The 12815-nt window shown below is 39.0% G+C and overlaps 1 protein-coding gene across 9 annotated transcripts in view; it reads right to left on the bottom strand.

Annotated features, from left to right (window-relative positions):
- The window catches only part of LOC149254045 (glycine-rich protein), a 318254-nt gene extending 306279 nt beyond the window's left edge, over window positions 1-11975 (bottom strand). For 6 of the 9 annotated variants that reach the window (XR_016267119.1, XR_016267122.1, XR_016267121.1 and 3 more), the window contains exon 1: window positions 10992-11972. Coding sequence is in view for 5 of the 9 variants with exons in the window: in XM_089460056.1 (XP_089316182.1) it covers window positions 10992-11316 (325 nt within the window). In the remaining 4 variants the exon portion in view is untranslated. Of the gene's footprint in view, window positions 1-10991 lie in introns of all 9 variants that reach the window. The other 3 variants (XR_016267120.1, XM_089460058.1, XM_089460059.1) reach the window with 3 other exon arrangements.
- Between the last annotated feature and the right edge of the window lie 840 nt (window positions 11976-12815).

Below are 12815 nucleotides of genomic sequence, written 5' to 3'. Positions count from 1 at the left end.
CTACCTTGATAAATTGTACAAGAGCTATTTGACAATTCTCTTGATTGAATTTGGTCATCCATAGTGCTTCATATAATTTTCCTTTTTATTTCATTCTCCCTATGCAAATGAGGTTTGTCCACTTTACAAGTTAGAGGCAAGGACTATCGGAACCTGCTTCAGAAATTCATGCAACTCCTTTCCAGGCTGAAGCCACCATAAATTCTGCCACAGTTTGACCGCAATGTTTGTTAAGATGGACTAACCTCGGTCAATTTGGTTTTGTGTTTGATTCTTAGAATTATGAAACTCTCTTTGTTTCTGGTATGAGCAAATTTGCAATAGATATGTTGAAAGAAATGTAACTAGGTTCGGTCTTCATAAATGTATTTTTGATATTTGTATTTATTCAAGAAAAGAAATATTATTTTTATAATATATATCAATGAGTTTCTTGCTCATTGAAATAGGTCTAGCACTAGTTAAAGTGCTATAGGTGAGTCAAATAGTCAAAAGAAAAGGTTGAAGACCTTAAGGGCATGTTACACCTTGTATGTGTATGTATTATGGTCAAGAGAATACCTCCAAGCAAAGTCACAAGCCTACTCCAAGCAACGACATCCTAAAAGGAAGAAATCTGAAGCATAAAAGTCAAGTCGGCCTCAAGTCAGCCTAAAAGGAGGAGCAAACATCTATATATAAGGGTCATTACACCTCTCCAAAATAACGCAACTCATCTCTGAAATCAGTGAGTAAGGGAAGCCGAGAAAGGAGGGAAAGAAGACGAGTTTAAGGAGCCTCTAGTGCAGCAAAGAAGGAGAAGACAAGATCGAAGGTTAGAGGGTTGTTCTAAGGGTCAAACACAGCCACACATGCAAAGAAAGGAGGCCTCTCTGCGGTCATAACAGCAGCAGTACATCAATCCCATACTTATCACTGTTTGGGCTAGAAATTAAGGTCTATAATGCCTTCCTCTAAGAGCACAGAAGAGACTCTCGCAAACGAAGGAAGAAAGAATAAGACTGAGGAGAAGAGGACTGTTTCTAGGGCTAGAAACAGTCACACGTGCGGAAAAGAGGAGGGTACGTCTGCAGCATAACAGCAGCTAGTGAAACAGTCCATGAAATATCATTGTTTGGGTGAGAAATCAAGTCAACAAGGACTCCCAAGCCTAGCAAAGGAGCCTATCTCTCTAGCGAAGGTGAAAGGACCCTCCACACATAAGAAAACTAGGGCAGCAGTACAATCATACACCCATACATCAAGAAGGATCTCACTTAAGAAGTCTACTTGAGCAAGGGATAGAAGAGGAACGCTTCATCTAGAAGGCTCACTCAAGGAAGGTCTATCTCTAGACAAGAAACAAAGAAGAAGGACGAAATGCTTGGGGGAAAAGTGTCGGAAGAAGGAAGCCTATGCGCCGGGAAACAAAGTGCAGAAAGAAGAAAGGACTTAACTTGTGCTTGGAGGATATTCTTGTCAGGGGTCTAGGGTTTGGCACTAATCAATAGAAGCCTCAATAAAAGAAATTCATGAAAGGGTTTTCCTCTCGAGAGAAGAGAGGTTTTGGCCCTGGCAGAGAGCCAACATCTAGTGTTCTTGTTCTTATGTTTTAGTAGCAGTTTGATGAAGTACGCACATGCATTAATAAGAAGAAGAACAAGATTAAGCTAACAACAAAAGTAAAAAGACTCCACAAATTGTTATCAAGTAACGAAGAATCTCACTACACCTAATTTGCCCTAGATTCTTCCACATGGTATCGAAGCTAAGGTGACACATCAAGGAAAGGGCATCTCAAGAACACTCATCAAGGAAGGACATCTACAAGGTTGAAGCACCAAGCCAAGAATTCTCTATCACATCAAGGACAAGAAGGCCTACAATCCATCATTCATCAAGGAAGTCTACAAAGCTAAAAGAAGCGCCTTACATAAAGGCACCTACAAAGAAGAGCAGATTGAAGCAGGACCTACATCAAGCTACAAGTCATCAAGCAAATATCATCATCAAGCAAGTCCACTTGGAGAAGGCGACTTGAAGAACATCAAGACCCTAGGAAGACAAGCCATCAAGTCTTCAAGGGGAAAGCAAATCCACTACATCTCAAAATCTATCAAGTAAGTGCATGTCCCCTTCTAAATATACATCAATGTATTTTTGCAAGGAAAGAAATAAATTGGTAGGTACCAATAACTTTCTTGCATGGAAGAAGAGGATTGATCTACTTCTGAAGGAGAATGAACCCCTAGAACATGTCAAAGGGAATATCACTATCCCTGCTAAGGAACAAACTCAAGCCTTAGCCAAGTACAATAAGGATGAGACAAGAGCTCAAAGGATTTTGATAGAATCAATCAAAGACTCTCTCATTCCCTATGTCTCCAAATTTGAGACATCGAAAGAAATTTATGATAAGCTAGTAGAGCTATTCTCGGTATCCACAACAACCGGAAAAGTAATATCTGTGAGGAATTAATTGTGCAAGATGAAGATAACAAAGGAAGGAATAGCTCCCTACTTCATGAAAATCTCTTAAATGAGAGATCAACTTCAAGAGCTTGGGAAGTCATGTCTGACAGAGAGATGACAACTGTAGTACTCAATGCTCTACCTGAGGACAGGGGCAACTTCACATCAAGCATATATGCCAAGAAGGGAGCAACCACTCTCAATGAAATGTGGTCTCTATGTAGGACAGAGAAAACCAGACTCAAAGCAAAAGAAGATGTGGGATCAAAGGAGCCAGCATTTGCTAGCATGGCCAAGAGAAAGGGAAAATTTGGAAAATTTGATCCACGAAGAACAAACAACAAAGACATGTCCAAAATCCAATGTTTTGGATGCCAAGAATATGGACACTACAAAAGGAATTGTCCTAAGCTTAAGAAGGACAACAACAACAAAAGAAAGAGGGAAGAAGCTCACATAACTCAAGAGGTGAAAGAAGAAGGAAAGAAGCTAAAGAAGGAAGAGCCTCCAGATCTCTACTATGATTAGGTCAAACTCTTTACTTCAAGTCTTCTTTCAAAGTTTTGAGTAGTATGGGAGCATGCAGGAATAGAATAAAATTGCATGGCTAGAAACATCCTCTAAAATCTAAAAGCATGATGTACATAGAGTTCTAGATACTCATGAAGATGAGCATAAAAATGCATGGGTAGAAATATCTTCTAGAATATAGGAGCATGGCAGATATAGCTCAAGATATTCATGTAGAAGAAGCATACCTAGTATAGGACCTCATCCAAGATGAAAGAAAATTGATCATGATTAATAATCTTAAAAGACCTCCATCATCAAAAGAAAAAGGAAACATTTGCAAGATAAGGGTCTTTAAGATCCTATGATGGAATCTTCAAAAGAAGGTTCATGAACCAAAGCAGATGTCTCATTGGGAATCCCATTCATGTGATTCAAGAAAAGGATGATATGTAGGCAAGCTAAGATGAAGCAAGAAGGGCCACACCAAGGACAACCAAATGAAGCTAAGATGATCAAAGGAGAATCAAGATAAGGTATGTATGCATCAAAGTTTAGTCATGTTATCATTTGTATCTTATTGAGTCATGGGAATAGTTCTATAACATGATCGAGTATGAAAGAATCTCTTTCACCAAGGACATGCTCGAAGGCATGTACTACAATACAATGAAGGTCAACAAAAGAATATGCTCACATAAGGAGTATAAGATTGTTGACTAAGAAGCAAGAAGAAATGTTGACTAGTCTAGGAAGCAAGCAATAAAGAAATGCTCTCACAAGAAGCATAAGATGGTTGACCTATCTATCTAAGAAGAAGCAAATGAAGAAAGAGATCAATCATGTGAAGAACTCCATGATAACCGAGAATCACTGTCTGACAAAATACTTTGAAGATATCTCCTGAAAGAAGGCAGGACAATTCTAACAAAGAAAGAAAGGACCCGTGACACCTATGAAGGCCTTGGAGATATGAAATAAGCAGATAACTGATTCTACTCTACAAAGATGTCATGATGAAGAAGCCATCGCACAAAAGAAAAAGCAATGTTGAAGTAATATCAGGATAAAGTCATGATGGGCTACTAGGTCGAAGCATGTAAACAAGCAAGTACAACGAAGCATCCATGAGAAGAGTATTCCGAAGCATGGACAAGATGACAAAGGAGTAGCCAAGATGACAAGAAAACCTGATGAATGATAAGAAAGCCACTTTCCACGGAGGAAACAATGACATGACAAACCAAGAAGGAAAGTGATCGATGGATGGTGCCCTACCTAGAAGAAGTTCGAACAAACACTTCATGACATCAAGCAAGGAAGGAGATCAAGCAGTTGAAGGACCCACGAAGAAGAAGTTGTTGATGAATAAAAGAGTCCCTAGTTAAGAGGGAGCTCTGACAAGTCCCTGATCAAGAGGGAATTTTGGATCGCCCCTGATTACAAAGGAGTGACAATTGTGTTTTTCCATTTCATGGGTCATGCCCTAGACCAGGACTAACAGCCGTAAAGTCTAGATGAAGGCCATGAATGGAAATGTAGAAACAAGATAGACACAACATTCTTGTCTTCACTTGGGAAGAAAAAATGGGAGGATTAAATAATCATCTGGCATCTGATACTCTTTTAGGATGTGTAGGGCATCCAAGACAAGAGTAGGCAAGAGGACCGATATCCTTTGAGGGCTGGGAACCCAAGACAAGAATAGTCTCAGAAGGTCATACTCAGTTAACACCCGGGTGGGTATGTACCTTGAGAGACAATGATGAAGGCGTCTATAAATCATTGGTCTCGCCAGCATTGTAGCTCATGGTCTCGTAGAGAGATGGAGTTGTTAGTCAAGGCCTTGCACTATGACAATGCTGATGAATATGATGCTATAACAAATGGATTGCAAATCCGGTTTCTCTTATGTGAATTCTTCAAGATTGATAATAGACAAACACCTTGGAATATTGTATGAATACCTCCCTAGTTAAGAGGGAGTGTTGAAGGAAATGTAACTAGGTTTGGTCTTCATAAATGTACTTTTGATACTTGTATTTATTAAAGAAAATAAATATTTTTTTATAATATATATCAATGAGTTTCTTGCTCATTGAAATAGGTCTAGCACTAGTTAAAGTGCTATAGGCGAGTCAAATAGTCAAAAGAAAAGGTTGAAGACCTTAAGGGCATGTTACACCTTGTATGTGCATGTATTATGGTCAAGAGAATACCTCCAAGCAAAGTCACAAGCCTCCTCAAAGCAACGACATCCTAAAAGGAAGAAATCCGAAGCATAAAAGTCAAGTCAGCCTCAAGTCGGCCTAAAAGAAGGAGCAGACATCTATATATAAGGGTCATTACACCTCTCTAAAATAACGCAACTCATCTCTGAAATCAGCGAGTAAGGGAAGTCGAGAAAGGAGGGAAAGAAGACGAGTTTAAGGAGCCTCTAGCGTAGCGAAGGAGAAGACAAGCCCGAAGGTTAGAGGGTCAAACACAGCCAAACGTGCGAAGAAAGGAGGCCTCTCCGGTCATAACAGCAGCAGTACATCAATCCCATACTTGTCACTGTTTGGGCTAGAAATTAAGGTCTATAAGGCCTCCCTCTAAGAGCAAAGAAGAGACTCTCACAAACGAAGGAAGAAAGAATAAGACCAAGGAGAAGAGGACTGTTTCTAGGGCTAGAAACAGTCACACGTGCGAAAAAGAGGAGGGTATATCTGTGGCATAACAGCAGCTAGTGAAACAGTCCATGAAATATCATTGTTTGGGTGAGAAATCAAGTCTACAAGGACTCCCAAGCCTAGAAAAGGAGCCTATCTCTCTAGCGAAGGTGAAAGGACCCTAATTCACTAAGGGTACCCTCCACACATAAGAAAACTAGGGCAGCAGAACAGCAGTACAGTCATACACCCATACATCAAGAAGGATCTCACTTAAGAAGTCTACTTGAGCAAGGGATAGAAGAGGAACACTTCATCTAGAAGGCTCACTCAAGGAAGGTCTATCTCTAGGCAAGAAACAAAGAAGGATGAAGTGCTGGGGAGCAAAGTGCCGGAAGAAGGAAGCCTATGTGCCAGGAAACAAAGTGCAGAAAGAAGAAAGGACTTGACTTGTGCTTGGAGGATATTCTTGTCAAGGGTCTAGGGTTTGGCATTAATCAATAGAAGCCGCAATAAGAGAAATTCACGAACGGGTTTTCCTCTCAAGAGAAGAGAGGTTTTGGCCCTGGCAGAGAGCCAACATCTTGTGTTCTTGTTCTTGTGTTTTGGTAGCAGTTTGATGAAGTACACACACATGCATTAATAAGAAGAAGAAGAAGATTAAGCTAACAAGAAAAGTAAAGAGACTCCACAAATTGTTATCAAGTAACGAAGAATCACACTACACCTAATTTGACCTAGATTCTTCAACAAGATGGACTAAGATACATATGCAATGATTATTATCTAGCCCCCAAATAAGTCTAGTAGCCAATCCATCCCTGTGATTCAGGGCACATTTTTTGCTGTATTAAATGTAATTATTCCAATCAAATCGGAGTTCATCTTGTTGAAAATAATAGCGAAAAAGGTTCTTTGCTTTGTGCCTTAAGAAAGGGACCTCAACGAATTTTTCCTTAGCATACTCGAATTCCTATAAGTTAGGAATCAATTCCTATAAGTTAGAAGCTAATTCCTATAAGTTATAGAACGAATTCCTAAGATTTAGGATAAGTCCCTATATATTAGGACGAGTTCCTATAATTTAATACGAGTTCCTAAAAGTTAGGACAAGTTATGAAGCAGTTAACTAATGTGCAAAAGTGGAAAGCCGAGTTCGTTGTCTTCTAGTGCGAGTTAAATTGGGAAAAAGACAAGTGACTGAATCTCAAGTTCTAGAATTGAGATGAGACGAGTAGCATGAGTTAGTTCAACTCAGTGAACTCATCAATCACAAAATCAATTACTAAAATATAATTTTCCAGATTTAGCTATTCGAATTGCTTTAAAAGGAGTGAAGGCACAGTTGTAATCATAATTGTATGCACTAGTTTGTGTGTGAATTTGTGAGAGAAAGACTGCCAAGAGGAGCTTGTAGGAGATGAATTCTTGCAGGGAATGCGCTAGGAAATAGGGAGCATCCCTATTTAATAGGAGCACCTATTGCACTAGAAAATAGGGATTTTCGAGCAGAGTAATAGGCCTCCAGAAGTGCACAAGAATTCAGGGAGCAAGATCAAGGTTACTTGCAGGTGTTTCAAGCTTAGTTCTAGCAGAGAAATCAGATTGGTTTCTATTGAGACAGAGTTGTATTGTAAGAGATCCATTGCTCTAAATTTCCTATCAATAAAATTCTCAAGCAAGCAGAGGGTTTTCCCAGTTGGGTTCCCTAGAAAAATTGTGTTGTTGAACTGTGTGATTGTGTATTTATTTCTGTTCCTATTCCACTGCAAATTGAGTAGAGAAATTCTGTGTCTATATGAAAAGAAACTAGTTTTCAGATTGCTCATTTTAGCAGTTGCAGAATTTCTTGGATTTTCTAGACATCTAAAAACAGGTAAATTAAATCCATATTGAATGCACATTCACTTAAGTAAAAAGATACATTAAATCCCACTCTGATAAATGACATGATGGTTCAGAGCAGGCAACTTTTCTGAATTGAGTCAGTTGGTATACCGTATGATAGTAAGTATAGATTCTCATGACTTGCAATGGCTGTTTAAATTAGTGGCATCTCCTTATGGCAGTTGTACAGCACTACAGGCCCCAGTATTATTTACCTATTACCATGCCATTTGTACATTTGTACATTTATATTTCGCACTTTAATTTGAAAAGTGCAGGCTCTCATGACTTGCAACAACTGTTTAACTTAATGGCATCTCGTTTACGGCAGTTGTACAGCACTACAGGGCTATTTACCTATGACCATGCCATTGCTGCATCTATATTTTTCACTTTAATTTAGAGATCCCTTGGGCACTCCCTTTATAAATCATACATGATGCATTTGACAATTCCAATGGTTGTATTTTGGCCATCCATAGAACTTCATAATCTTCTTTCATTCTCCATACACAAATGAGACTTATCCGCTTTCCAACTTAGGAGCAAGGAGCAGGTGAGCCTGTTTCTGAAATTCATGCAGCTCCTTTCCAGGTTCAAGCAGCCATAATTCTGCCACAGTTTGACCACAATGTTTGTTGACATTGACCATAGTAAGACAATTTGGTTCTGTCTTCAATCCTTATTTATAAAATACTTCCCCATATTTTATAAGCAATTTTCCAATGGATATCAGTGAAGATACCTCCATATTATTATCAAGCCTCCAAAGGAATCTAGTGATCAATCTATCCCTCTGATTTATGGCACATTTTTTCCTTATTGAATGAAATTATTCTAACCATATTGAGATTCATCGAGATAAGATAAGATAATTTTATTAGTATCCAACTAATGACCATGAATAGGTCAAAGGGACAAATAGCTACATCAGATAAAATACTTCTCTGCGTTTGGCATGACTAAATTTTGCAATGGATATCATTCAAGAGACCTCCATATAATTATCTAGCCTACAAAGGAGTCTAGTGATCAATCCATCCCTGTGATTGATGGCACATTTTTTGCCTTACTGAATGTAATTATTCCAACAAAAATAAAATTCATCGATAAGATCAGATAATTTTATTGATGTCCAACAAATAACCATGAATAGGTCAAAGGGACTGCTAGGTGCATCAGAGTCAATACACAATGAGAATCCACATTGGAATGCCCATTCATTCATCCAACATTTCACTAGTCAATTCCACGAAAGAAAGAGATATATTGTTTAAACTTTAAATGAGGCTTTTAAACGGGGGCCAGTTACTTCATTAACCAGTGAAATTACATACTAACTTCAGAATAATGTAAACCCGGCACTAAAGAGGCAAAATATGTCACATAGTAACTTGATGACAGTCATTTATTGCAAGCAAAAGTACTCTGCAATCGTAGGTTGTAGGGTTGAGAAAGTTAAGGTACAAAATTTTATGACGAAGCAGAGTTCCAGTTGACATCCATTCACTATTTGGGTTGTTAGCTTTAGGGATTACTCTGACAGTGTTTGCACCATGTTTGGGGATGCTTCAAGAGATTTGGGTTGCATGGTGTATGATCAGCCCCTAGATGATCCATGATAGATTTGCACATTGAAGATAAATCACTAGATGCTTCCTTGACGTTATTTGGGAGATTGTATGACATTTTTTCCTAAGGGCATTAGAAATCTTCAGACAACTTTGTGACATTCTACATGCTGGCCACATGGAGGAGGTTGTTTGGTCAGAGAACACCCTACATTGAAAGGGAAGAATTTGGCATTTAGGAAGAGGGCATTGAGCCCTAGTCAGCATGTGATAGCTTGGATGCTTGCATGTAGGCACAGAATTGACTTAGGTAAACATGGCTTCCGATAGTGTTCATACAAGGGGAGTGGACCCAGTGGAGTACATAACTTATGAGGAATGTTGGAGTCTTCAGAGTCTTGGAGGAGGAGCATTGGACACATCACATGGAGCACCGTTGTATTGGAACTTGTTTGTGCATGACATCACCATGAAACTTGACATGTGTACTCATGGAGTGCAGCGCTTCACATGTATGAGCCTATATGTGGCTTTGTAGGTTGCTTGTAAGGATTTAGGCCCATACATGTTTTGATGGCCTCCCTTACCTCTCTCATATATAATGAAAGGAGAGATTCCTTTCATTAATTTCATTGCTATTCATTATCTTTTGTTAGAGATGTGACTAAGAGAGGCAAACTAGTCTTCCTCTCTCTTGTGCATCTTCATTTGTATTTTATCTCTCTTGTCTTAGAGACACTAGGGTTTCTTAGAGCTTTTGGAGCATCTTGAATATTAAGATAAGGGTTTCATTCCTTGGAGACTTTGAGATTAGGGTTTTGTAACAAAACCCTAGGTTGCTTACTGAAGTGAAGAAGAAGAGGAAACATATTGCCTTTGAGCACATGCTAGTGTGAGGAAACGTCTTGCCTTGGAGGACATGCAAGCGTGATACTTTTTGGAGCTCCTTGCTATGAGATAGGGTTTTCTTGGTTTTCCCTAGCTAGGGTTTTGAAGAGCTAGATGATTGTACTAGCCTTGGGATGAGGCTATGGTGTGTACATGAACTTCATCTTTACACATCTATATGAAGTTTCCAACTCTCAAAAATTGTCTTTATTGCAGATTTGATTTTCAGCAATCTATTTATTCATGTTTTTGTAATTTCCAGTACTTGTATGTCTTGCTGATTTAGCACTAATAATTAAGAAGATAGGGTAGACTTGCTGCTGTATTTACAGCTGTCATAAACTGAAATTCAGATCCGATTTATGCATTGTAACATTGTGCTAGTGGGTGGAAACTTGTTGGCACACTTTGGTATTTGTTCTCTTGAATTGCCTAGTGAATTGATGTTGTTAAAAGGTGAAGCACTATCTGCTGTTACTGCTGTTTCATTTATGTTGTATAACAGCCCTAAGGCTAAAAATTTACCGAGTTAAGATCCACGAAACCTCTAGGAAAAATGTAAAATTTTCAGAGTTGCGTTAATTGCACCAGTGCATAAATTTTCTACATGGGTAGGGTTCTGCCCTCTCTTCAGGGAAGAAACCAATCTATGTTTTTTCTTCTTTTTTTAAGTGGAAGAAACTCCAATACATCTGTAAATTACTAAGACATCTGCTAAAAATGTTAGGTAGTGTCTGCCCTCTATAAGGGTCAGGGAAAAGTGGACGACTGAATTTTTAATGTTCAACTCGGATCTTTAAAGCAACATTTTTCAAAACATTTGAAAATTTTGATTTGAAGAGCACCATGGGTCACTTGAATTGCTATGATAAAAAATTAATAAGTTACGCTATGATGATTAGGTGCTCCCAGGCCATGCTGTGAAGTAACTTAAAATCAAAATCAGTAAACCAATAGACTTCATGGTAGAACCAATCACTAATTCAATAGAACAAATAAGAATTAACTGATTCACCGGTGTAAACCCACTTACTGGGTATGGCCAGACGACTGATAGCTGAAGTCCGATGATAGTCCTCATTATCAGAGCCAAAGAGATCCGCTTCATCTTCCTCCTCGCCCTCATTGGCTGCTTCTTCATGCCCGTCGCTTTCAGCGCCGCTGCTACTACCACTGCTAGCACTGCCACTCCTACTTCCACTGCTATCACTACTTGCATCCGATTCATCGTCGCCTTTAGAAGAAGAAGACGATGATGACTGCTCACTGTCTTCTCCCTTCTCTTCTTCACTCCCAGAACGCACCCTTTCTTCTTCTGACATATCTACTTCCTCATCTGATCCATTATTGTCCGCCATTGTTAATTTACTTCAAAAACTGATCACCTAGCAAAGAAAACAAAGCAATTGTACAGAATTTTGATTTGGAAACTTCCCTGCAGCGAAAAACAGGTAACCCGGAGAAGATAATTCGGTCTTCTTCTGCCAAAAACTGCCCGTGGATGTTGCCAGGAACCCAACAGAGGGTATAATTGAAAGAAAAACGAAATTAATACAACTTGGGTTTTTCAGTGCAGTAAAACCCACGTTAAATATGAACTTGGAGATTCATTCCTACAAAACCCACGTGGAAAATCAACTTTCAGGCCAACCCCACAAAACCCTCAAATTTTTTGCTGTGTGTCCTTTACAAAAGCCTATCGATGATTCTTAAAATTCCTGTTTTAATGGAGGATTTGCTTGCTAACTGTTATTGTTTATTTTGTTCCTATTAAGAGCCTTTTCGATGGGGCTCCTGAAATCTCTATAATGACTAAATGCTTCAGTCAGTTGTTGGCATTTATAAATCTATCACATTTACATAGAGAGTGTTCTGGATCTCCTTCTGAACTGGTGATGCAGAATAATTTAATTGGCCGGGGCACTGGGTAGCGTGAGGGCAGAGAACATTCTTGGTTCTCACATCCCACTTCACAGTTAACACACCACGTATGCACTAAACCGCATATCTTATTATAGCAACTATGAATCTTAATCCCCAGAAAATCAACACCCGTAACTTTCAAAATTACGTCAACTATACCATTAAACCTCAAAGTAAGAGGAACTAACCCGTGGTAACTGATTGACGACATGCAGCCAAAGATGTAATTGTCCCTAATCATGGTCCCAATTCAATGACGGATTATCCCTCATGTTTTTGAAAAAAATTGTGGGGGAGAGTTCCAACTTCCTACGAAGATCCATGGGGAGTGAACAATGCAAACACTTCAACTTTCGATGCGGTCCATAATCGTGTAGATAGGATATACAAGCAATGAAAGCAAATTTTATCACTAATTTTGGCTTTTAGAGTTTTGGTGTTTGGAATTAATTTGTAAGTAAAAGACCCATGTTGAACTCTTGAAGGCTTCACCCATAAGCATGTAGATAGGATATACAAGCAATGAAAGCAAGTCTATCACCAACTCCGTCCTCTAGAGTTTTGGTGTTTGGAATCAATTTATAAGTAAAAGACTCGTGTTCAACTCTTGGAGGCTTCACCCATAAGCTCATAAATAGGACATACAAGCAATGAAAGCAAGTCCCGTCACCAACTATGTCCTTTGGAGTTTTGGTGTTTGGAATCGATTTGTAACTAAAAGTGTGTTCAACTCTTGAAGGCCTCACCCATAAGCACATAGATAGGATATACAAGTAATGAAAGCAAGTCCCATCACCAACTCTAGCCTTTGGAGTTTTGGTGTTTGGAATCGATTTGTAAGTAAAAGACATGTGTTCAACTCTTAGAGGCTTCGCCCATAAGCTCATAGATAGGATATACAAGCAATGAAAGTAGGTCCCATCACCAACTTCGG

The sequence above is a fragment of the Pinus tabuliformis genome, chromosome 7 (assembly GCF_031772625.1).
Source record: "Pinus tabuliformis cultivar Carrire ecotype Pingquan chromosome 7, CPIR1, whole genome shotgun sequence".
Lineage (NCBI taxonomy): Eukaryota > Viridiplantae > Streptophyta > Pinopsida > Pinales > Pinaceae > Pinus > Pinus tabuliformis.
Note: the sequence above shows the minus strand (reverse complement) of the source record. Positions and strands in the feature narration are given on the sequence as shown.